The sequence below is a fragment of the Dryobates pubescens genome, chromosome 4, assembly GCF_014839835.1.
Source record: "Dryobates pubescens isolate bDryPub1 chromosome 4, bDryPub1.pri, whole genome shotgun sequence".
Classification (NCBI taxonomy): Eukaryota; Metazoa; Chordata; class Aves; order Piciformes; family Picidae; genus Dryobates; species Dryobates pubescens.
The window spans coordinates 17,311,670-17,334,515 of NC_071615.1; the positions used below are offsets into that span (position 1 = coordinate 17,311,670).

Below are 22,846 nucleotides of genomic sequence, written 5' to 3' on the forward strand. Positions count from 1 at the left end.
CTCCCAGGCACTGGTGTCACAGAGCTCTGTCCCCATGGGGGCTGGCAGCTCCCAGGCACTGGTGTCACAGAGCTCTGTCCCCTTGGGGGCTGGCAGCTCCCAGGCACTGGTGTCACAGATCTCTGTCCCCATGGGGGCTGGCAGCTCCCAGGCACTGGTGTCACAGAGCTCTGTCCCCTTGGGGGCTGGCTGCTCCCAGGCACTGGTGTCACAGAGCTCTGTCCCCATGGCTGGCAGCTCCCAGGCACTGGTGTCACAGAGCTCTGTCCCCATGGGGGCTGGCAGCTCCCAGGCACTGGTGTCACAGAGCTCTGTCCCCATGGGGGCTGGCAGCTCCCAGGCACTGGTGTCACAGAGCTCTGTCCCCATGGGGGCTGGCAGCTCCCAGGCACTGGTGTCACAGAGCTCTGTCCCCATGGGGGCTGGCAGCTCCCAGGCACTGGTGTCACAGAGCTCTGTCCCCATGGGGGCTGGCAGCTCCCAGGCACTGGTGTCACAGAGCTCTGTCCCCATGGGGGCTGGCAGCTCCCAGGCACTGGTGTCACAGAGCTCTGTCCCCATGGGGGCTGGCAGCTCCCAGGCACTGGTGTCACAGAGCTCTGTCCCCATGGGGGCTGGCAGCTCCCAGGCACTGGTGTCACAGAGCTCTGTCCCCATGGGGGCTGGCAGCTCCCAGGCACTGGTGTCACAGAGCTCTGTCCCCATGGGGGCTGGCTGCTCCCAGGCACTGGTGTCACAGAGCTCTGTCCCCTTGGCTGGCAGCTCCCAGGCACTGGTGTCACAGAGCTCTGTCCCCATGGCTGGCAGCTCCCAGGCACTGGTGTCACAGAGCTCTGTCCCCATGGGGGCTGGCAGCTCCCAGGCACTGATGTCACAGAGCTCTGTCCCCATGGGGGCTGGCAGCTCCCAGGCACTGGTGTCACAGAGCTCTGTCCCCTTGGGGGCTGGCAGCTCCCAGGCACTGGTGTCACAGAGCTCTGTCCCCTTGGGGGCTGGCAGCTCCCAGGCACTGGTGTCACAGAGCTCTGTCCCCATGGGGGCTGGCAGCTCCCAGGCACTGGTGTCACAGAGCTCTGTCCCCTTGGCTGGCAGCTCCCAGGCACTGGTGTCACAGAGCTCTGTCCCCTTGGCTGGCAGCTCCCAGGCACTGGTGTCACAGAGCTCTGTCCCCTTGGGGGCTGGCAGCTCCCAGGCACTGGTGTCACAGAGCTCTGTCCCCATGGGGGCTGGCTGCTCCCAGGCACTGGTGTCACAGAGCTCTGTCCCCATGGCTGGCAGCTCCCAGGCACTGGTGTCACAGAGCTCTGTCCCCATGGCTGGCAGCTCCCAGGCACTGGTGTCACAGAGCTCTGTCCCCATGGCTGGCAGCTCCCAGGCACTGGTGTCACAGAGCTCTGTCCCCATGGCTGGCAGCTCCCAGGCACTGGTGTCACAGAGCTCTGTCCCCTTGGGGGCTGGCAGCTCCCAGGCACTGGTGTCACAGAGCTCTGTCCCCATGGGGGCTGGCAGCTGCCAGGCACTGGTGTCACAGAGCTCTGTCCCCTTGGGGGCTGGCAGCTTCCAGGCACTGGTGTCACAGAGCTCTGTCCCCATGGGGGCTGGCAGCTCCCAGGCACTGGTGTCACAGAGCTCTGTCCCCATGGGGGCTGGCAGCTCCCAGGCACTGGTGTCACAGAGCTCTGTCCCCATGGGGGCTGGCAGCTCCCAGGCACTGGTGTCACAGAGCTCTGTCCCCTTGGGGGCTGGCAGCTCCCAGGCACTGGTGTCACAGAGCTCTGTCCCCATGGGGGCTGGCAGCTCCCAGGCACTGGTGTCACAGAGCTCTGTCCCCTTGGGGGCTGGCAGCTCCCAGGCACTGGTGTCACAGATCTCTGTCCCCATGGGGGCTGGCAGCTCCCAGGCACTGGTGTCACAGAGCTCTGTCCCCTTGGGGGCTGGCTGCTCCCAGGCACTGGTGTCACAGAGCTCTGTCCCCATGGCTGGCAGCTCCCAGGCACTGGTGTCACAGACCTCTGTCCCCATGGCTGGCAGCTCCCAGGCACTGGTGTCACAGAGCTCTGTCCCCATGGGGGCTGGCAGCTCCCAGGCACTGATGTCACAGAGCTCTGTCCCCTTGGGGGCTGGCAGCTCCCAGGCACTGGTGTCACAGAGCTCTGTCCCCATGGGGGCTGGCAGCTCCCAGGCACTGGTGTCACAGAGCTCTGTCCCCTTGGGGGCTGGCAGCTCCCAGGCACTGGTGTCACAGAGCTCTGTCCCCTTGGCTGGCAGCTCCCAGGCACTGGTGTCACAGAGCTCTGTCCCCTTGGGGGCTGGCAGCTCCCAGGCACTGGTGTCACAGAGCTCTGTCCCCATGGGGGCTGGCAGCTCCCAGGCACTGGTGTCACAGAGCTCTGTCCCCATGGCTGGCAGCTCCCAGGCACTGGTGTCACAGAGCTCTGTCCCCTTGGCTGGCAGCTCCCAGGCACTGGTGTCACAGAGCTCTGTCCCCTTGGGCGCTGGCAGCTCCCAGGCACTGGTGTCACAGAGCTCTGTCCCCTTGGCTGGCAGCTCCCAGGCACTGGTGTCACAGAGCTCTGTCCCCTTGGGGGCTGGCAGCTCCCAGGCACTGGTGTCACAGAGCTCTGTCCCCTTGGCTGGCAGCTCCCAGGCACTGGTGTCACAGAGCTCTGTCCCCTTGGCTGGCAGCTCCCAGGCACTGGTGTCACAGAGCTCTGTCCCCATGGGGGCTGGCAGCTCCCAGGCACTGGTGTCACAGAGCTCTGTCCCCATGGCTGGCAGCTCCCAGGCACTGGTGTCACAGAGCTCTGTCCCCATGGCTGGCAGCTCCCAGGCACTGGTGTCACAGAGCTCTGTCCCCATGGCTGGCAGCTCCCAGGCACTGGTGTCACAGAGCTCTGTCCCCATGGCTGGCAGCTCCCAGGCACTGGTGTCACAGAGCTCTGTCCCCTTGGGGGCTGGCAGCTCCCAGGCACTGGTGTCACAGAGCTCTGTCCCCATGGGGGCTGGCAGCTGCCAGGCACTGGTGTCACAGAGCTCTGTCCCCTTGGGGGCTGGCAGCTTCCAGGCACTGGTGTCACAGAGCTCTGTCCCCATGGGGGCTGGCAGCTCCCAGGCACTGGTGTCACAGAGCTCTGTCCCCATGGGGGCTGGCAGCTCCCAGGCACTGGTGTCACAGAGCTCTGTCCCCTTGGCTGGCAGCTCCCAGGCACTGGTGTCACAGAGCTCTGTCCCCTTGGGGGTTGGCAGCTCCCAGGCACTGGTGTCACAGAGCTCTGTCCCCTTGGGGGCTGGCAGCTCCCAGGCACTGGTGTCACAGAGCTCTGTCCCCTTGGGGGCTGGCAGCTCCCAGGCACTGGTGTCACAGAGCTCTGTCCCCTTGGGGGCTGGCAGCTCCCAGGCACTGGTGTCACAGAGCTCTGTCCCCATGGCTGGCAACTCCAAGGCACTGGTGTCACAGAGCTCTGTCCCCTTGGCTGGCAGCTCCCAGGCACTGGTGTCACAGATCTCTGTCCCCATGGGGGCTGGCAGCTCCCAGGCACTGGTTTCACAGAGCTCTGTCCCCATGGGGGCTGGCAGCTCCCAGGCACTGGTGTCACAGAGCTCTGTCCCCTTGGGGGCTGGCAGCTCCCAGGCACTGGTGTCACAGAGCTCTGTCCCCTTGGCTGGCAGCTCCCAGGCACTGGTGTCACAGAGCTCTGTCCCCATGGGGGCTGGCAGCTCCCAGGCACTGGTGTCACAGAGCTCTGTCCCCATGGGGGCTGGCAGCTCCCAGGCACTGGTGGCACAGAGCTCTGTCCCCTTGGCTGGCAGCTCCCAGGCACTGGTGTCACAGAGCTCTGTCCCCTTGGGGGCTGGCAGCTCCCAGGCACTGGTGTCACAGAGCTCTGTCCCCATGGGGGCTGGCAGCTCCCAGGCACTGGTGTCACAGAGCTCTGTCCCCATGGGGGCTGGCAGCTCCCAGGCACTGGTGTCACAGAGCTCTGTCCCCTTGGCTGGCAGCTCCCAGGCACTGGTGTCACAGAGCTCTGTCCCCTTGGGGGCTGGCAGCTCCCAGGCACTGGTGTCACAGAGCTCTGTCCCCATGGGGGCTGGCAGCTCCCAGGCACTGGTGTCACAGAGCTCTGTCCCCATGGGGGCTGGCAGCTCCCAGGCACTGGTGTCACAGAGCTCTGTCCCCATGGCTGGCAGCTCCCAGGCACTGGTGTCACAGAGCTCTGTCCCCATGGGGGCTGGCAGCTCCCAGGCACTGATGTCACAGAGCTCTGTCCCCATGGGGGCTGGCAGCTCCCAGGCACTGGTGTCACAGAGCTCTGTCCCCTTGGGGGCTGGCAGCTCCCAGGCACTGGTGTCACAGAGCTCTGTCCCCTTGGGGGCTGGCAGCTCCCAGGCACTGGTGTCACAGAGCTCTGTCCCCATGGGGGCTGGCAGCTCCCAGGCACTGGTGTCACAGAGCTCTGTCCCCTTGGCTGGCAGCTCCCAGGCACTGGTGTCACAGAGCTCTGTCCCCTTGGCTGGCAGCTCCCAGGCACTGGTGTCACAGAGCTCTGTCCCCTTGGGGGCTGGCAGCTCCCAGGCACTGGTGTCACAGAGCTCTGTCCCCATGGGGGCTGGCTGCTCCCAGGCACTGGTGTCACAGAGCTCTGTCCCCATGGCTGGCAGCTCCCAGGCACTGGTGTCACAGAGCTCTGTCCCCATGGCTGGCAGCTCCCAGGCACTGGTGTCACAGAGCTCTGTCCCCATGGCTGGCAGCTCCCAGGCACTGGTGTCACAGAGCTCTGTCCCCATGGCTGGCAGCTCCCAGGCACTGGTGTCACAGAGCTCTGTCCCCTTGGGGGCTGGCAGCTCCCAGGCACTGGTGTCACAGAGCTCTGTCCCCATGGGGGCTGGCAGCTGCCAGGCACTGGTGTCACAGAGCTCTGTCCCCTTGGGGGCTGGCAGCTTCCAGGCACTGGTGTCACAGAGCTCTGTCCCCATGGGGGCTGGCAGCTCCCAGGCACTGGTGTCACAGAGCTCTGTCCCCATGGGGGCTGGCAGCTCCCAGGCACTGGTGTCACAGAGCTCTGTCCCCATGGGGGCTGGCAGCTCCCAGGCACTGGTGTCACAGAGCTCTGTCCCCTTGGGGGCTGGCAGCTCCCAGGCACTGGTGTCACAGAGCTCTGTCCCCATGGGGGCTGGCAGCTCCCAGGCACTGGTGTCACAGAGCTCTGTCCCCTTGGGGGCTGGCAGCTCCCAGGCACTGGTGTCACAGATCTCTGTCCCCATGGGGGCTGGCAGCTCCCAGGCACTGGTGTCACAGAGCTCTGTCCCCTTGGGGGCTGGCTGCTCCCAGGCACTGGTGTCACAGAGCTCTGTCCCCATGGCTGGCAGCTCCCAGGCACTGGTGTCACAGACCTCTGTCCCCATGGCTGGCAGCTCCCAGGCACTGGTGTCACAGAGCTCTGTCCCCATGGGGGCTGGCAGCTCCCAGGCACTGATGTCACAGAGCTCTGTCCCCTTGGGGGCTGGCAGCTCCCAGGCACTGGTGTCACAGAGCTCTGTCCCCATGGGGGCTGGCAGCTCCCAGGCACTGGTGTCACAGAGCTCTGTCCCCTTGGGGGCTGGCAGCTCCCAGGCACTGGTGTCACAGAGCTCTGTCCCCTTGGCTGGCAGCTCCCAGGCACTGGTGTCACAGAGCTCTGTCCCCTTGGGGGCTGGCAGCTCCCAGGCACTGGTGTCACAGAGCTCTGTCCCCATGGGGGCTGGCAGCTCCCAGGCACTGGTGTCACAGAGCTCTGTCCCCATGGCTGGCAGCTCCCAGGCACTGGTGTCACAGAGCTCTGTCCCCTTGGCTGGCAGCTCCCAGGCACTGGTGTCACAGAGCTCTGTCCCCTTGGGCGCTGGCAGCTCCCAGGCACTGGTGTCACAGAGCTCTGTCCCCTTGGCTGGCAGCTCCCAGGCACTGGTGTCACAGAGCTCTGTCCCCTTGGGGGCTGGCAGCTCCCAGGCACTGGTGTCACAGAGCTCTGTCCCCTTGGCTGGCAGCTCCCAGGCACTGGTGTCACAGAGCTCTGTCCCCTTGGCTGGCAGCTCCCAGGCACTGGTGTCACAGAGCTCTGTCCCCATGGGGGCTGGCAGCTCCCAGGCACTGGTGTCACAGAGCTCTGTCCCCATGGCTGGCAGCTCCCAGGCACTGGTGTCACAGAGCTCTGTCCCCATGGCTGGCAGCTCCCAGGCACTGGTGTCACAGAGCTCTGTCCCCATGGCTGGCAGCTCCCAGGCACTGGTGTCACAGAGCTCTGTCCCCATGGCTGGCAGCTCCCAGGCACTGGTGTCACAGAGCTCTGTCCCCTTGGGGGCTGGCAGCTCCCAGGCACTGGTGTCACAGAGCTCTGTCCCCATGGGGGCTGGCAGCTGCCAGGCACTGGTGTCACAGAGCTCTGTCCCCTTGGGGGCTGGCAGCTTCCAGGCACTGGTGTCACAGAGCTCTGTCCCCATGGGGGCTGGCAGCTCCCAGGCACTGGTGTCACAGAGCTCTGTCCCCATGGGGGCTGGCAGCTCCCAGGCACTGGTGTCACAGAGCTCTGTCCCCTTGGCTGGCAGCTCCCAGGCACTGGTGTCACAGAGCTCTGTCCCCTTGGGGGTTGGCAGCTCCCAGGCACTGGTGTCACAGAGCTCTGTCCCCTTGGGGGCTGGCAGCTCCCAGGCACTGGTGTCACAGAGCTCTGTCCCCTTGGGGGCTGGCAGCTCCCAGGCACTGGTGTCACAGAGCTCTGTCCCCTTGGGGGCTGGCAGCTCCCAGGCACTGGTGTCACAGAGCTCTGTCCCCATGGCTGGCAACTCCAAGGCACTGGTGTCACAGAGCTCTGTCCCCTTGGCTGGCAGCTCCCAGGCACTGGTGTCACAGATCTCTGTCCCCATGGGGGCTGGCAGCTCCCAGGCACTGGTTTCACAGAGCTCTGTCCCCATGGGGGCTGGCAGCTCCCAGGCACTGGTGTCACAGAGCTCTGTCCCCTTGGGGGCTGGCAGCTCCCAGGCACTGGTGTCACAGAGCTCTGTCCCCTTGGCTGGCAGCTCCCAGGCACTGGTGTCACAGAGCTCTGTCCCCATGGGGGCTGGCAGCTCCCAGGCACTGGTGTCACAGAGCTCTGTCCCCATGGGGGCTGGCAGCTCCCAGGCACTGGTGTCACAGAGCTCTGTCCCCTTGGCTGGCAGCTCCCAGGCACTGGTGTCACAGAGCTCTGTCCCCTTGGGGGCTGGCAGCTCCCAGGCACTGGTGTCACAGAGCTCTGTCCCCATGGGGGCTGGCAGCTCCCAGGCACTGGTGTCACAGAGCTCTGTCCCCATGGGGGCTGGCAGCTCCCAGGCACTGGTGTCACAGAGCTCTGTCCCCTTGGCTGGCAGCTCCCAGGCACTGGTGTCACAGAGCTCTGTCCCCTTGGCTGGCAGCTCCCAGGCACTGGTGTCACAGAGCTCTGTCCCCTTGGGGGCTGGCAGCTCCCAGGCACTGGTGTCACAGAGCTCTGTCCCCTTGGCTGGCAGCTCCCAGGCACTGGTGTCACAGAGCTCTGTCCCCTTGGCTGGCAGCTCCCAGGCACTGGTGTCACAGAGCTCTATCCCCTCGGGGGCTGGCAGCTCCCAGGCACTGGTGTCACAGAGCTCTGTCCCCATGGCTGGCAGCTCCCAGGCACTGGTGTCACAGAGCTCTGTCCCCTTGGCTGGCAGCTCCCAGGCACTGGTGTCACAGAGCTCTGTCCCCTTGGGGGCTGGCAGCTCCCAGGCACTGGTGTCACAGACCTCTGTCCCCATGGGGGCTGGCTGCTCCCAGGCACTGGTGTCACAGAGCTCTGTCCCCATGGCTGGCAGCTCCCAGGCACTGGTGTCACAGAGCTATGTCCCCATGGCTGGCAGCTCCCAGGCACTGGTGTCACAGAGCTCTGTCCCCATGGCTGGCAGCTCCCAGGCACTGGTGTCACAGAGCTCTGTCCCCTTGGGGGCTGGCAGCTCCCAGGCACTGGTGTCACAGAGCTCTGTCCCCTTGGGGGCTGGCAGCTCCCAGGCACTGGTGTCACAGAGCTCTGTCCCCATGGGGGCTGGCAGCTGCCAGGCACTGGTGTCACAGAGCTCTGTCCCCTTGGGGGCTGGCAGCTTCCAGGCACTGGTGTCACAGAGCTCTGTCCCCTTGGGGGCTGGCAGCTCCCAGGCACTGGTGTCACAGAGCTCTGTCCCCATGGCTGGCAGCTCCCAGGCACTGGTGTCACAGAGCTCTGTCCCCTTGGGGGCTGGCAGCTCCCAGGCACTGGTGTCACAGAGCTCTGTCCCCTTGGCTGGCAGCTCCCAGGCACTGGTGTCACAGAGCTCTGTCCCCTTGGCTGGCAGCTCCCAGGCACTGGTGTCACAGAGCTCTGTCCCCTTGGCTGGCAGCTCCCAGGCACTGGTGTCACAGAGCTCTGTCCCCTTGGCTGGCAGCTCCCAGGCACTGGTGTCACAGAGCTCTGTCCCCTTGGGGGCTGGCAGCTCCCAGGCACTGGTGTCACAGAGCTCTGTCCCCATGGGGGCTGGCAGCTCCCAGGCACTGGTGTCACAGAGCTCTGTCCCCATGGGGGCTGGCAGCTCCCAGGCACTGGTGTCACAGAGCTCTGTCCCCATGGGGGCTGGCAGCTCCCAGGCACTGGTGTCACAGAGCTCTGTCCCCATGGCTGGGAGCTCCCAGGCACTGGTGTCACAGAGCTCTGTCCCCTTGGGGGCTGGCAGCTCCCAGGCACTGGTGTCACAGAGCTCTGTCCCCTTGGGGGCTGGCAGCTCCCAGGCACTGGTGTCACAGAGCTCTGTCCCCATGGGGGCTGGCAGCTCCCAGGCACTGGTGTCACAGAGCTCTGTCCCCTTGGGGGCTGGCAGCTCCCAGGCACTGGTGTCACAGAGCTCTGTCCCCTTGGGGGCTGGCAGCTCCCAGGCACTGGTGTCACAGAGCTCTGTCCCCTTGGCTGTCAGCTCCCAGGCACTGGTGTCACAGAGCTCTGTCCCCATGGCTGGCAGCTCCCAGGCACTGGTGTCACAGAGCTCTGTCCCCATGGCTGGCAGCTCCCAGGCACTGGTGTCACAGAGCTCTGTCCCCTTGGCTGGCAGCTCCCAGGCACTGGTGTCACAGAGCTCTGTCCCCATGGCTGGCAGCTCCCAGGCACTGGTGTCACAGAGCTCTGTCCCCATGGCTGGCAGCTCCCAGGCACTGGTGTCACAGAGCTCTGTCCCCTTGGCTGGCAGCTCCCAGGCACTGGTGTCACAGAGCTCTGTCCCCATGGCTGGCAGCTCCCAGGCACTGGTGTCACAGAGCTCTGTCCCCTTGGGGGCTGGCAGCTCCCAGGCACTGGTGTCACAGAGCTCTGTCCCCATGGGGGCTGGCAGCTCCCAGGCACTGGTGTCACAGAGCTCTGTCCCCATGGGGGCTGGCAGCTCCCAGGCACTGGTGTCACAGAGCTCTGTCCCCATGGGGGCTGGCAGCTCCCAGGCACTGGTGTCACAGAGCTCTGTCCCCTTGGCTGGCAGCTCCCAGGCACTGGTGTCACAGAGCTCTGTCCCCTTGGCTGGCAGCTCCCAGGCACTGGTGTCACAGAGCTCTGTCCCCATGGGGGCTGGCAGCTCCCAGGCACTGGTGTCACAGAGCTCTGTCCCCTTGGGGGCTGGCAGCTCCCAGGCACTGGTGTCACAGATCTCTGTCCCCATGGGGGCTGGCAGCTCCCAGGCACTGGTGTCACAGAGCTCTGTCCCCTTGGGGGCTGGCTGCTCCCAGGCACTGGTGTCACAGAGCTCTGTCCCCATGGCTGGCAGCTCCCAGGCACTGGTGTCACAGAGCTCTGTCCCCATGGCTGGCAGCTCCCAGGCACTGGTGTCACAGAGCTCTGTCCCCATGGCTGGCAGCTCCCAGGCACTGGTGTCACAGAGCTCTGTCCCCATGGGGGCTGGCAGCTCCCAGGCACTGGTGTCACAGAGCTCTGTCCCCATGGGGGCTGGCAGCTCCCAGGCACTGATGTCACAGAGCTCTGTCCCCTTGGGGGCTGGCAGCTCCCAGGCACTGGTGTCACAGAGCTCTGTCCCCTTGGGGGCTGGCAGCTCCCAGGCACTGGTGTCACAGAGCTCTGTCCCCATGGGGGCTGGCAGCTCCCAGGCACTGGTGTCACAGAGCTCTGTCCCCTTGGCTGGCAGCTCCCAGGCACTGGTGTCACAGAGCTCTGTCCCCTTGGCTGGCAGCTCCCAGGCACTGGTGTCACAGAGCTCTGTCCCCTTGGGGGCTGGCAGCTCCCAGGCACTGGTGTCACAGATCTCTGTCCCCATGGGGGCTGGCAGCTCCCAGGCACTGGTGTCACAGAGCTCTGTCCCCTTGGGGGCTGGCTGCTCCCAGGCACTGGTGTCACAGAGCTCTGTCCCCATGGCTGGCAGCTCCCAGGCACTGGTGTCACAGAGCTCTGTCCCCATGGCTGGCAGCTCCCAGGCACTGGTGTCACAGAGCTCTGTCCCCTTGGGGGCTGGCAGCTCCCAGGCACTGGTGTCACAGAGCTCTGTCCCCATGGCTGGCAGCTCCCAGGCACTGGTGTCACAGAGCTCTGTCCCCATGGGGGCTGGCAGCTCCCAGGCACTGATGTCACAGAGCTCTGTCCCCTTGGGGGCTGGCAGCTCCCAGGCACTGGTGTCACAGAGCTCTGTCCCCATGGGGGCTGGCAGCTCCCAGGCACTGGTGTCACAGAGCTCTGTCCCCTTGGCTGGCAGCTCCCAGGCACTGGTGTCACAGAGCTCTGTCCCCTTGGGCGCTGGCAGCTCCCAGGCACTGGTGTCACAGAGCTCTGTCCCCTTGGCTGGCAGCTCCCAGGCACTGGTGTCACAGAGCTCTGTCCCCTTGGCTGGCAGCTCCCAGGCACTGGTGTCACAGAGCTCTGTCCCCTTGGCTGGCAGCTCCCAGGCACTGGTGTCACAGAGCTCTGTCCCCTTGGGGGCTGGCAGCTCCCAGGCACTGGTGTCACAGAGCTCTGTCCCCTTGGCTGGCAGCTCCCAGGCACTGGTGTCACAGAGCTCTGTCCCCTTGGCTGGCAGCTCCCAGGCACTGGTGTCACAGAGCTCTGTCCCCATGGGGGCTGGCAGCTCCCAGGCACTGGTGTCACAGATCTCTGTCCCCATGGGGGCTGGCTGCTCCCAGGCACTGGTGTCACAGAGCTCTGTCCCCATGGGGGCTGGCAGCTCCCAGGCACTGGTGTCACAGAGCTCTGTCCCCATGGCTGGCAGCTCCCAGGCACTGGTGTCACAGAGCTCTGTCCCCATGGCTGGCAGCTCCCAGGCACTGGTGTCACAGAGCTCTGTCCCCATGGCTGGCAGCTCCCAGGCACTGGTGTCACAGAGCTCTGTCCCCATGGCTGGCAGCTCCCAGGCACTGGTGTCACAGAGCTCTGTCCCCTTGGGGGCTGGCAGCTCCCAGGCACTGGTGTCACAGAGCTCTGTCCCCATGGGGGCTGGCAGCTGCCAGGCACTGGTGTCACAGAGCTCTGTCCCCTTGGGGGCTGGCAGCTTCCAGGCACTGGTGTCACAGAGCTCTGTCCCCATGGGGGCTGGCAGCTCCCAGGCACTGGTGTCACAGAGCTCTGTCCCCATGGGGGCTGGCAGCTCCCAGGCACTGGTGTCACAGAGCTCTGTCCCCATGGGGGCTGGCAGCTCCCAGGCACTGGTGTCACAGAGCTCTGTCCCCTTGGGGGTTGGCAGCTCCCAGGCACTGGTGTCACAGAGCTCTGTCCCCTTGGGGGCTGGCAGCTCCCAGGCACTGGTGTCACAGAGCTCTGTCCCCTTGGGGGCTGGCAGCTCCCAGGCACTGGTGTCACAGAGCTCTGTCCCCTTGGGGGCTGGCAGCTCCCAGGCACTGGTGTCACAGAGCTCTGTCCCCATGGCTGGCAACTCCAAGGCACTGGTGTCACAGAGCTCTGTCCCCATGGCTGGCAGCTCCCAGGCACTGGTGTCACAGAGCTCTGTCCCCTTGGGGGCTGGCAGCTCCCAGGCACTGGTGTCACAGAGCTCTGTCCCCTTGGCTGGCAGCTCCCAGGCACTGGTGTCACAGAGCTCTGTCCCCATGGGGGCTGGCAGCTCCCAGGCACTGGTGTCACAGAGCTCTGTCCCCATGGGGGCTGGCAGCTCCCAGGCACTGGTGTCACAGAGCTCTGTCCCCTTGGCTGGCAGCTCCCAGGCACTGGTGTCACAGAGCTCTGTCCCCTTGGGGGCTGGCAGCTCCCAGGCACTGGTGTCACAGAGCTCTGTCCCCATGGGGGCTGGCAGCTCCCAGGCACTGGTGTCACAGAGCTCTGTCCCCATGGGGGCTGGCAGCTCCCAGGCACTGGTGTCACAGAGCTCTGTCCCCTTGGCTGGCAGCTCCCAGGCACTGGTGTCACAGAGCTCTGTCCCCTTGGCTGGCAGCTCCCAGGCACTGGTGTCACAGAGCTCTGTCCCCTTGGGGGCTGGCAGCTCCCAGGCACTGGTGTCACAGAGCTCTGTCCCCTTGGCTGGCAGCTCCCAGGCACTGGTGTCACAGAGCTCTGTCCCCTTGGCTGGCAGCTCCCAGGCACTGGTGTCACAGAGCTCTATCCCCTCGGGGGCTGGCAGCTCCCAGGCACTGGTGTCACAGAGCTCTGTCCCCATGGCTGGCAGCTCCCAGGCACTGGTGTCACAGAGCTCTGTCCCCTTGGCTGGCAGCTCCCAGGCACTGGTGTCACAGAGCTCTGTCCCCTTGGGGGCTGGCAGCTCCCAGGCACTGGTGTCACAGAGCTCTGTCCCCTTGGCTGGCAGCTCCCAGGCACTGGTGTCACAGAGCTCTGTCCCCTTGGGGGCTGGCAGCTCCCAGGCACTGGTGTCACAGATCTCTGTCCCCATGGGGGCTGGCTGCTCCCAGGCACTGGTGTCACAGAGCTCTGTCCCCATGGCTGGCAGCTCCCAGGCACTGGTGTCACAGAGCTCTGTCCCCTTGGGGGCTGGCAGCTCCCAGGCACTGGTGTCACAGAGCTATGTCCCCATGGCTGGCAGCTCCCAGGCACTGGTGTCACAGAGCTCTGTCCCCATGGCTGGCAGCTCCCAGGCACTGGTGTCACAGAGCTCTGTCCCCTTGGGGGCTGGCAGCTCCCAGGCACTGGTGTCACAGAGCTCTGTCCCCTTGGGGGCTGGCAGCTCCCAGGCACTGGTGTCACAGAGCTCTGTCCCCATGGGGGCTGGCAGCTGCCAGGCACTGGTGTCACAGAGCTCTGTCCCCTTGGGGGCTGGCAGCTTCCAGGCACTGGTGTCACAGAGCTCTGTCCCCTTGGGGGCTGGCAGCTCCCAGGCACTGGTGTCACAGAGCTCTGTCCCCATGGGGGCTGGCAGCTCCCAGGCACTGGTGTCACAGAGCTCTGTCCCCTTGGCTGGCAGCTCCCAGGCACTGGTGTCACAGAGCTCTGTCCCCATGGCTGGCAGCTCCCAGGCACTGGTGTCACAGAGCTCTGTCCCCATGGCTGGCAGCTCCCAGGCACTGGTGTCACAGAGCTCTGTCCCCATGGGGGCTGGCAGCTCCCAGGCACTGGTGTCACAGAGCTCTGTCCCCTTGGGGGCTGGCAGCTCCCAGGCACTGGTGTCACAGAGCTCTGTCCCCTTGGCTGGCAGCTCCCAGGCACTGGTGTCACAGAGCTCTGTCCCCATGGGGGCTGGCAGCTCCCAGGCACTGGTGTCACAGAGCTCTGTCCCCATGGCTGGCAGCTCCCAGGCACTGGTGTCACAGAGCTCTGTCCCCTTGGGGGCTGGCAGCTCCCAGGCACTGGTGTCACAGAGCTCTGTCCCCTTGGCTGGCAGCTCCCAGGCACTGGTGTCACAGAGCTCTGTCCCCTTGGCTGGCAGCTCCCAGGCACTGGTGTCACAGAGCTCTGTCCCCATGGCTGGCAGCTCCCAGGCACTGGTGTCACAGAGCTCTGTCCCCATGGGGGCTGGCAGCTCCCAGGCACTGGTGTCACAGAGCTCTGTCCCCTTGGGGGCTGGCAGCTCCCAGGCACTGGTGTCACAGAGCTCTGTCCCCTTGGGGGCTGGCAGCTCCCAGGCACTGGTGTCACAGAGCTCTGTCCCCTTGGCTGGCAGCTCCCAGGCACTGGTGTCACAGAGCTCTGTCCCCATGGGGGCTGGCAGCTCCCAGGCACTGGTGTCACAGAGCTCTGTCCCCATGGCTGGCAGCTCCCAGGCACTGGTGTCACAGAGCTCTGTCCCCTTGGGGGCTGGCAGCTCCCAGGCACTGGTGTCACAGAGCTCTGTCCCCTTGGCTGGCAGCTCCCAGGCACTGGTGTCACAGAGCTCTGTCCCCTTGGCTGGCAGCTCCCAGGCACTGGTGTCACAGAGCTCTGTCCCCATGGCTGGCAGCTCCCAGGCACTGGTGTCACAGAGCTCTGTCCCCATGGGGGCTGGCAGCTCCCAGGCACTGGTGTCACAGAGCTCTGTCCCCTTGGGGGCTGGCAGCTCCCAGGCACTGGTGTCACAGAGCTCTGTCCCCTTGGGGGCTGGCAGCTCCCAGGCACTGGTGTCACAGAGCTCTGTCCCCTTGGCTGGCAGCTCCCAGGCACTGGTGTCACAGAGCTCTGTCCCCATGGGGGCTGGCAGCTCCCAGGCACTGGTGTCACAGAGCTCTGTCCCCATGGCTGGCAGCTCCCAGGCACTGGTGTCACAGAGCTCTGTCCCCTTGGGGGCTGGCAGCTCCCAGGCACTGGTGTCACAGAGCTCTGTCCCCTTGGCTGGCAGCTCCCAGGCACTGGTGTCACAGAGCTCTGTCCCCTTGGCTGGCAGCTCCCAGGCACTGGTGTCACAGAGCTCTGTCCCCTTGGCTGGCAGCTCCCAGGCACTGGTGTCACAGAGCTCTGTCCCCTTGGGGGCTGGCAGCTCCCAGGCACTGGTGTCACAGAGCTCTGTCCCCTTGGGGGCTGGCAGCTCCCAGGCACTGGTGTCACAGAGCTCTGTCCCCATGGGGCCTGGCAGCTCCCAGGCACTGGTGTCACAGAGCTCTGTCCCCATGGGGGCTGGCAGCTCCCAGGCACTGGTGTCACAGAGCTCTGTCCCCTTGGGGGCTGGCAGCTCCCAGGCACTGGTGTCACAGAGCTCTGTCCCCTTGGGGGCTGGCAGCTCCCAGGCACTGGTGTCACAGAGCTCTGTCCCCTTGGCTGGCAGCTCCCAGGCACTGGTGTCACAGAGCTCTGTCCCCTTGGCTGGCAGCTCCCAGGCACTGGTGTCACAGAGCTCTGTCCCCATGGCTGGCAGCTCCCAGGCACTGGTGTCACAGAGCTCTGTCCCCTTGGCTGGCAGCTCCCAGGCACTGGTGTCACAGAGCTCTGTCCCCATGGCTGGCAGCTCCCAGGCACTGGTGTCACAGAGCTCTGTCCCCATGGCTGGCAGCTCCAAGGCACTGGTGTCACAGAGCTCTGTCCCCTTGGCTGGCAGCTCCCAGGCACTGGTGTCACAGAGCTCTGTCCCCATGGCTGGCAGCTCCCAGGCACTGGTGTCACAGAGCTCTGTCCCCATGGGGGCTGGCAGCTCCCAGGCACTGGTGTCACAGAGCTGTGTCCCCATGGGGGCTGGCAGCTCCCAGGCACTGGTGTCACAGAGCTCTGTCCCCATGGCTGGCAGCTCCCAGGCACTGGTGTCACAGAGCTCTGTCCCCATGGGGGCTGGCAGCTCCCAGGCACTGGTGTCACAGAGCTCTGTCCCCTTGGGTGCTGGCAGCTCCCAGGCACTGGTGTCACAGAGCTCTGTCCCCTTGGGGGCTGGCAGCTCCCAGGCACTGGTGTCACAGAGCTCTGTCCCCATGGGGGCTGGCAGCTCCCAGGCACTGGTGTCACAGAGCTCTGTCCCCTTGGGGGCTGGCAGCTCCCAGGCACTGGTGTCACAGAGCTCTGTCCCCATGGGGGCTGGCAGCTCCCAGGCACTGGTGTCACAGAGCTCTGTCCCCTTGGGGGCTGGCAGCTCCCAGGCACTGGTGTCACAGAGCTCTGTCCCCTTGGGGGCTGGCAGCTCCCAGGCACTGGTGTCACAGAGCTCTGTCCCCATGGGGGCTGGCAGCTCCCAGGCACTGGTGTCACAGAGCTCTGTCCCCTTGGCTGGCAGCTCCCAGGCACTGGTGTCACAGAGCTCTGTCCCCATGGGGGCTGGCAGCTCCCAGGCACTGGTGTCACAGAGCTCTGTCCCCTTGGGGGCTGGCAGCTCCCAGGCACTGGTGTCACAGAGCTCTGTCCCCTTGGGGGCTGGCAGCTCCCAGGCACTGGTGTCACAGAGCTCTGTCCCCATGGCTGGCAGCTCCCAGGCACTGGTGTCACAGAGCTCTGTCCCCATGGCTGGCAGCTCCCAGGCACTGGTGTCACAGAGCTCTGTCCCCTTGGCTGGCATCTCCCAGGCACTGGTGTCACAGAGCTCTGTCCCCTTGGCTGGCAGCTCCCAGGCACTGGTGTCACAGAGCTCTGTCCCCATGGGGGCTGGCAGCTCCCAGGCACTGGTGTCACAGAGCTCTGTCCCCATGGGGGCTGGCAGCTCCCAGGCACTGGTGTCACAGAGCTCTGTCCCCTTGGCTGGCAGCTCCCAGCACTGGTGTGACAGAGCTCTGTCCCCTTGGCTGCCCAGCCTGGTGAGGGAGGTTGCCAGGGCAATGGAGACTGGACGCCAACTGGAAGGCAGCCACAGTAAATAAGCTTCCAGTCCAAGTGATGTGACCAAGAGATGTCCCAGCAGAAGCTCAGAGACCTTTTCCTGTGGCTATAGAGCAAACCTGGCTGAGCAGAAGGGCTGCTGCCAGCTGCCTCAGCCCAATCTGAGGGCACAGAGTCCTCTCCCAGCAGCTAGCAGGGCTGCCCCTCCTCAGCCTGGAGGGGAAACAGCCTGCAGCCAGCACTGAGAGACTCTGCCACTGGGCCAGTAGAGCAGGCTGAGGGTTGGAAGGGAGCTCTGGAGCTCTCCCAGCCCAAGCCCTGCTCCAGCAGGGCCCCCACAGCACCCTGCCCAGCAGCACAGTGCCCAGGGGGGGTTGGAAGCTCTCCACACCAGGACACTCCACAACCTCTCTGGGCAGCCTGCTCCAGGCCTCCAGCAGCCTCACCCCAAACAACTTTCTCCTCCTGCTCAGCTCCAACCTCCTGCCTGACACTTGCTGCCCCTTGCCCCTTGTGCTGGCCCTGGGCAGCACTCAGCAGAGCCTGGCCCCAGCCTCTTGCCCCCCACAGCTCCTTTAGCTCTTGCTGAGCATTGCTCAGCTGCCCTCTGGGGCTGCTCTTCTGCAGGCTCTCAGCCCCAGGGCTCTCAGCCTTTGCTGCTCCCAGAGCTGCTCCAGGCCCCTCAGCAGCTCTGCAGCCTCCAGCACTTCTCTGTCTCCCTGAGGTTACAGCCAAGGAGTTCACCTTTGGCTTCTGGACCCTGCTCCACCACATCCTCAGGATGTTGTCTGGGCACAGAGCTCCTTCCCTGTGCTTCCAGGTCCTGCAGCACCCCAGGGTCCCTGCTGTGTGCTGTCCCTGTGTCCTGAAGGCTCAAACCCCCAAACATGCCCCAGCCCAGACCATGGCTAAGCACCTCTGAAGGTGCTCACCTGGCCACTTCCTGGGCTCCAGCAGCTGTGATTCACTGTGGGACACAGCTGGGAGCTGTGTGTGCCCCTGGCCACGTTTGGATAGGTCCAGGGGTCAGGGTCCTGTGCTACCAGAGGGCATGAATTGCCCTGGGACAGTGTTTGAAGCAGCCAAGAAGTCAGGCAGCTTGCCCTGTGCTCACCCAGACAGCAACTAGAGCCAGATGCTGCCAGAGGGGCAGCTGCAGGGTCTGCCCCAGCAGGCAACAGCCACCCCCAGGCCTTACACCTGCCCAGAGGCTGAAAGGGGAAAAGCTCCAAGGGAACTGAATCCCAGAAGGGGCAACAAAGCACACAAGAGGGAGGCTCCCAGCCCTCTCTGGGCCAGGGACTGCTGGAACTATAGCCACAGCACCTGGGAAGATACAGAATACAGAATGGACCAGGTGGGGAAAGGCCTTGGAGATCACCAAGGCCAACCTATCCCCCAGCACCATTTGATCAACTCAACCATGGCACCAAGGGCCTCAGCCAGGCTCTTCTTGAACATCTCTAGGCATGGGGACTCCACCACCCCTCTGGGCAGCACAGCCCAGTGGCCAATCTCTCTTGCTGGGAAGAATTTCTTCCTAACATCCAACCTAAACCTCCCCTGGCACAGCTTGAGACTGTGTCCTCTTGTTCTGCTGCTGGCTGCCTGGGAGCAGAGCCCAACCCCCAGCTGGCTCCAACCTCCCTGCAGGGAGTTGCAGAGAGCAAGAAGGTCTCCCCTGAGCCTCCTCTTCTGCAGGCTAAGCAACCCCAGCTCCCTCAGCCTCTCCTCCCAGGGCTGTGCCCCAGACCCCTCCCCAGCTTTGTTGCCCTTCTCTGGACACCTTCAAGTCTCTCAGTGTCCTCCTTGAGCTGAGGAGCCCAGAGCTGGACACAGGGCTCAAGGGGTGGCCTGAGCAGTGCTGAGCACAGGGCACAAGGACTTCCCTGCTCCTGCTGGCCACACTCTGCCTGCTGCAGGCCAGGATGCCCTTGGCCTTCTTGGCCCCCTGGCCACACTACTGGCTCCTGTTCAGCTGCTGTCTGCCAGCACCCCCAGGTCCCTTTCTGCTTGGCTGCCCTCCAACCTCTCTGGACAGCCACTGGAGTGAGTCCCCAGCTACCTGCCACAGAATCCCCTTGTGGAAAAGCCCAGATCCCAGCACCTGTAGTGCCAGTTTCTGTTCCAGTTGGGAATTCTTAGAGCTGTGCTTGAATCCCTGAGCTGTCTGTACCTGTGAGCTGTGAATCACTGCCTCCCTGAGCTGTCTGTACCTGTGGGCTGTGAATCACTGCATCCCTGAGCTGTCTGTACCTGTGGGCTGTGAATCACTGCCTCCCTGAGCTGTCTGTACCTGTGGGCTGTGAATCACTGCCTCCCTGAGCTGTCTGTACCTGTGGGCTGTGAATCACTGCATCCCTGAGCTGCCTCTACCTGTGGGCTGTGAATCACTGCCTCCCTGAGCTGTCTGTACCTGTGGGCTGTGAATCACTGCCTCCCTGAGCTGCCTCTACCTGTGGGCTGTGAATCACTGCATCCCTGAGCTGTCTGTACCTGTGGGCTGTGAATCACTGCCTCCCTGAGCTGTCTGTACCTGTGGGCTGTGAATCACTGCATCCCTGAGCTGCCTCTACCTGTGGGCTGTGAATCACTGCCTCCCTGAGCTGTCTGTACCTGTGGGCTGTGAATCACTGCCTCCCTGAGCTGCCTCTACCTGTGGGCTGTGAATCACTGCCTCCCTGAGCTGTCTGTACCTGTGGGCTGTGAATCACTGCCTCCCTGAGCTGCCTCTACCTGTGGGCTGTGAATCACTGCCTCCCTGAGCTGCCTCTACCTGTGGGCTGTGAATCACTGCCTCCCTGAGCTGTCTGTACCTGTGGGCTGTGAATCACTGCCTCCCTGAGCTGCCTCTACCTGTGGGCTGTGAATCACTGCCTCCCTGAGCTGTCTGTACCTGTGGGCTGTGAATCACTGCCTCCCTGAGCTGCCTCTACCTGTGGGCTGTGAATCACTGCCTCCCTGAGCTGTCTGTACCTGTGGGCTGTGAATCACTGCATCCCTGAGCTGCCTCTACCTGTGGGCTGTGAATCACTGCATCCCTGAGCTGTCTGTACCTGTGGGCTGTGAATCACTGCCTCCCTGAGCTGCCTCTACCTGTGGGCTGTGAATCACTGCCTCCCTGAGCTGTCTGTACCTGTGGGCTGTGAATCACTGCCTCCCTGAGCTGTCTGTACCTGTGGGCTGTGAATCACTGCCTCCCTGAGCTGTCTGTACCTGTGGGCTGTGAATCACTGCCTCCCTGAGCTGTCTGTACCTGTGGGCTGTGAATCACTGCCCCCCTGAGCTGCCTCTACCTGTGGGCTGTGAATCACTGCCTCCCTGAGCTGCCTCTACCTGTGGGCTGTGAATCACTGCCTCCCTGAGCTGTCTGTACCTGTGGGCTGTGAATCACTGCCCCCCTGAGCTGCCTCTACCTGTGGGCTGTGAATCACTGCCTCCCTGAGCTGCCTCTACCTGTGAGCTGTGAATCACTGCCTCCCTGAGCTGTCTGTACCTGTGGGCTGTGAATCACTGCATCCCTGAGCTGCCTCTACCTGTGGGCTGTGAATCACTGCCTCCCTGAGCTGTCTGTACCTGTGGGCTGTGAATCACTGCCTCCCTGAGCTGTCTGTACCTGTGGGCTGTGAATCACTGCCTCCCTGAGCTGTCTGTACCTGTGGGCTGTGAATCACTGCCTCCCTGAGCTGCCTCTACCTGTGGGCTGTGAATCACTGCCTCCCTGAGCTGTCTGTACCTGTGGGCTGTGAATCACTGCCTCCCTGAGCTGTCTGTACCTGTGGGCTGTGAATCACTGCCCCCCTGAGCTGCCTCTACCTGTGGGCTGTGAATCACTGCCTCCCTGAGCTGCCTCTACCTGTGGGCTGTGAATCACTGCCTCCCTGAGCTGTCTGTACCTGTGAGCTGTGAATCACTGCCTCCCTGAGCTGTCTGTACCTGTGGGCTGTGAATCACTGCCTCCCTGAGCTGTCTGTACCTGTGGGCTGTGAATCACTGCCTCCCTGAGCTGTCTGTACCTGTGAGCTGTGAATCACTGCCTCCCTGAGCTGTCTGTACCTGTGGGCTGTGAATCACTGCCTCCCTGAGCTGCCTCTACCTGTGGGCTGTGAATCACTGCCTCCCTGAGCTGTCTGTACCTGTGGGCTGTGAATCACTGCCTCCCTGAGCTGCCTCTACCTGTGGGCTGTGAATCACTGCCTCCCTGAGCTGCCTCTACCTGTGGGCTGTGAATCACTGCATCCCTGAGCTGTCTGTACCTGTGGGCTGTGAATCACTGCCCCCCTGAGCTGCCTCTACCTGTGGGCTGTGAATCACTGCCTCCCTGAGCTGCCTCTACCTGTGGGCTGTGAATCACTGCCTCCCTGAGCTGTCTGTACCTGTGGGCTGTGAATCACTGCCTCCCTGAGCTGCCTCTACCTGTGGGCTGTGAATCACTGCCTCCCTGAGCTGCCTGTACCTGTGGGCTGTGAATCACTGCCTCCCTGAGCTGTCTGTACCTGTGGGCTGTGAATCACTGCCTCCCTGAGCTGCCTCTACCTGTGGGCTGTGAATCACTGCCTCCCTGAGCTGTCTGTACCTGTGGGATGTGAATCACTGCCTCCCTGAGCTGCCTCTACCTGTGGGCTGTGAATCACTGCCTCCCTGAGCTGCCTCTACCTGTGGGCTGTGAATCACTGCCTCCCTGAGCTGCCTCTACCTGTGGGCTGTGAATCACTGCCTCCCTGAGCTGCCTCTACCTGTGGGCTGTGAATCACTGCCTCCCTGAGCTGCCTCTACCTGTGGGCTGTGGTATCCCCCCCACAACGATCAAAGCTGTGAATATCCTTGGTCAGTAAGCTCCAGCAGTGTTTGGAGGCGCCACTGCCCGAGAGGTCAAGCAGCAGACTGCCTCAGGACGTTCGCCTGCTTGCCCCCTGCTGAGCCTGGGGCCGGGTACCCACCGCCAGCTCCCGGAGGCTGCGAGCCAGCCGGCAGCGATATTCCTCCTGCAGCTCCTTCAGCCGCAGCTGCAGCTGCGAGTTCTCTGCCTCCACCTCCTGCAGCTGCCTCTGGGAGCTCAGCAGCACCTAGGGACAGCAAACACCTCCCTGCTGCCTTCGCTCTCGGGACAAGCAAGGGGCGCTGAGAAGCCCCCCCCAGGAGGTGGGGCCGGGGATGGGGATGGGGATGGGGATGGGGATGGGGATGGGGATGGGGATGGGGCGGGAGGGGAGGGGGCTTCATGGGCAGCTGAGATGGTGCTGGCTGTGCCCAGGAGCCCCCAGGGAATGGTCAGAGCCTCTATTCTGCCACTTGCAATCCCCCCCTCAAGCCCCCCTCAGTGCTTTCACCAGCTCAGTGAAGAAGCTTCCTCCCACCAGCCCTGGCAAGCAGCACCTTCCACCATGTGCCTCACACCCCAGCGGAGGGAACCTGAGCAGGGAGCAGCACCCTGGCACCTCCCTGTAGGGGGAGAGGTGTTGGAGTACCTCAGCAGCAGGCACCCACCCCCTGCCAGCTGCAGGAGAAGCTGCTGGCACCCAGGAGCAGCAGGAAGAGGCTGGAAGGAAGCCTTCCCTTACCGCAGACTGCTCCACCAGCTTCTGCTGGCTGTGCCCAGCCGCTGCCTTGGCCTCCTGCAGCTCCTTCTCCATCGCCACCCTGGGCACACAGGAAGAAGTGGGGCTCAGTTTCACCCCCTCAAACTGCTCCACAGGTCCACCAGCACCAGCTTGGGGAAGGGGATCACCACAGGAGGCCAGAAACCTCTCAGCAGCAGCTGCCAGCCCTTAGCTGTTTGCCAACCAGCAGCCACAGAGCTCCTGCAGCCAGAGCTGAATGTCCTCCCCAGGCAGAGGCTGCTGCTGCAGAGGCCCTTTGCTGGGGCACTGACTCCATCCCAGCCCACTGAGGGGGTAGGGGCTGGACTCCCCTCTGGGCTGTGCCCTGCCTGCTGTGTTGGTGCACAAGGTGGATGCTCAAAGGCCAGTTTGGCACTTCCATAGAATCAGAGAATGGGTTGGGTTGGAAGGGACCTCAGAGATCAGCCAGCTCCAGCCCCCTGCCATGGGCAGGGACCCCTCCCACCAGCACAGGCTGCTCAGAGCCTCATCCAGCCTGGCCTTCAGCACCTCCAGGCAGGAGGCAGCCACAGCCTCCCTGGGCAGCCTGTGCCAGAGTCTCCCCAGCCTCACTGCAAGGAATTTCTTCCTCCTCTCCACTCTCAG

General features: G+C 64.2%; 1 protein-coding gene across 1 annotated transcript in view; it reads right to left on the minus strand.

Moving 5' to 3' along the window:
• The window catches only part of CCDC78 (coiled-coil domain containing 78), a 53,208-nt gene that overhangs the window by 18,775 nt on the left and 11,587 nt on the right, over positions 1 to 22,846 (minus strand). Inside the window, exons 8-9 of the mRNA XM_054161259.1 lie at positions 22,202 to 22,280; positions 21,581 to 21,706 (exon numbers count right to left, since the gene is read on the minus strand). Coding sequence (XP_054017234.1) covers positions 21,581 to 21,706; positions 22,202 to 22,280 — 205 coding nt within the window. The remainder of the gene's footprint in view (positions 1 to 21,580; positions 21,707 to 22,201; positions 22,281 to 22,846) is intronic.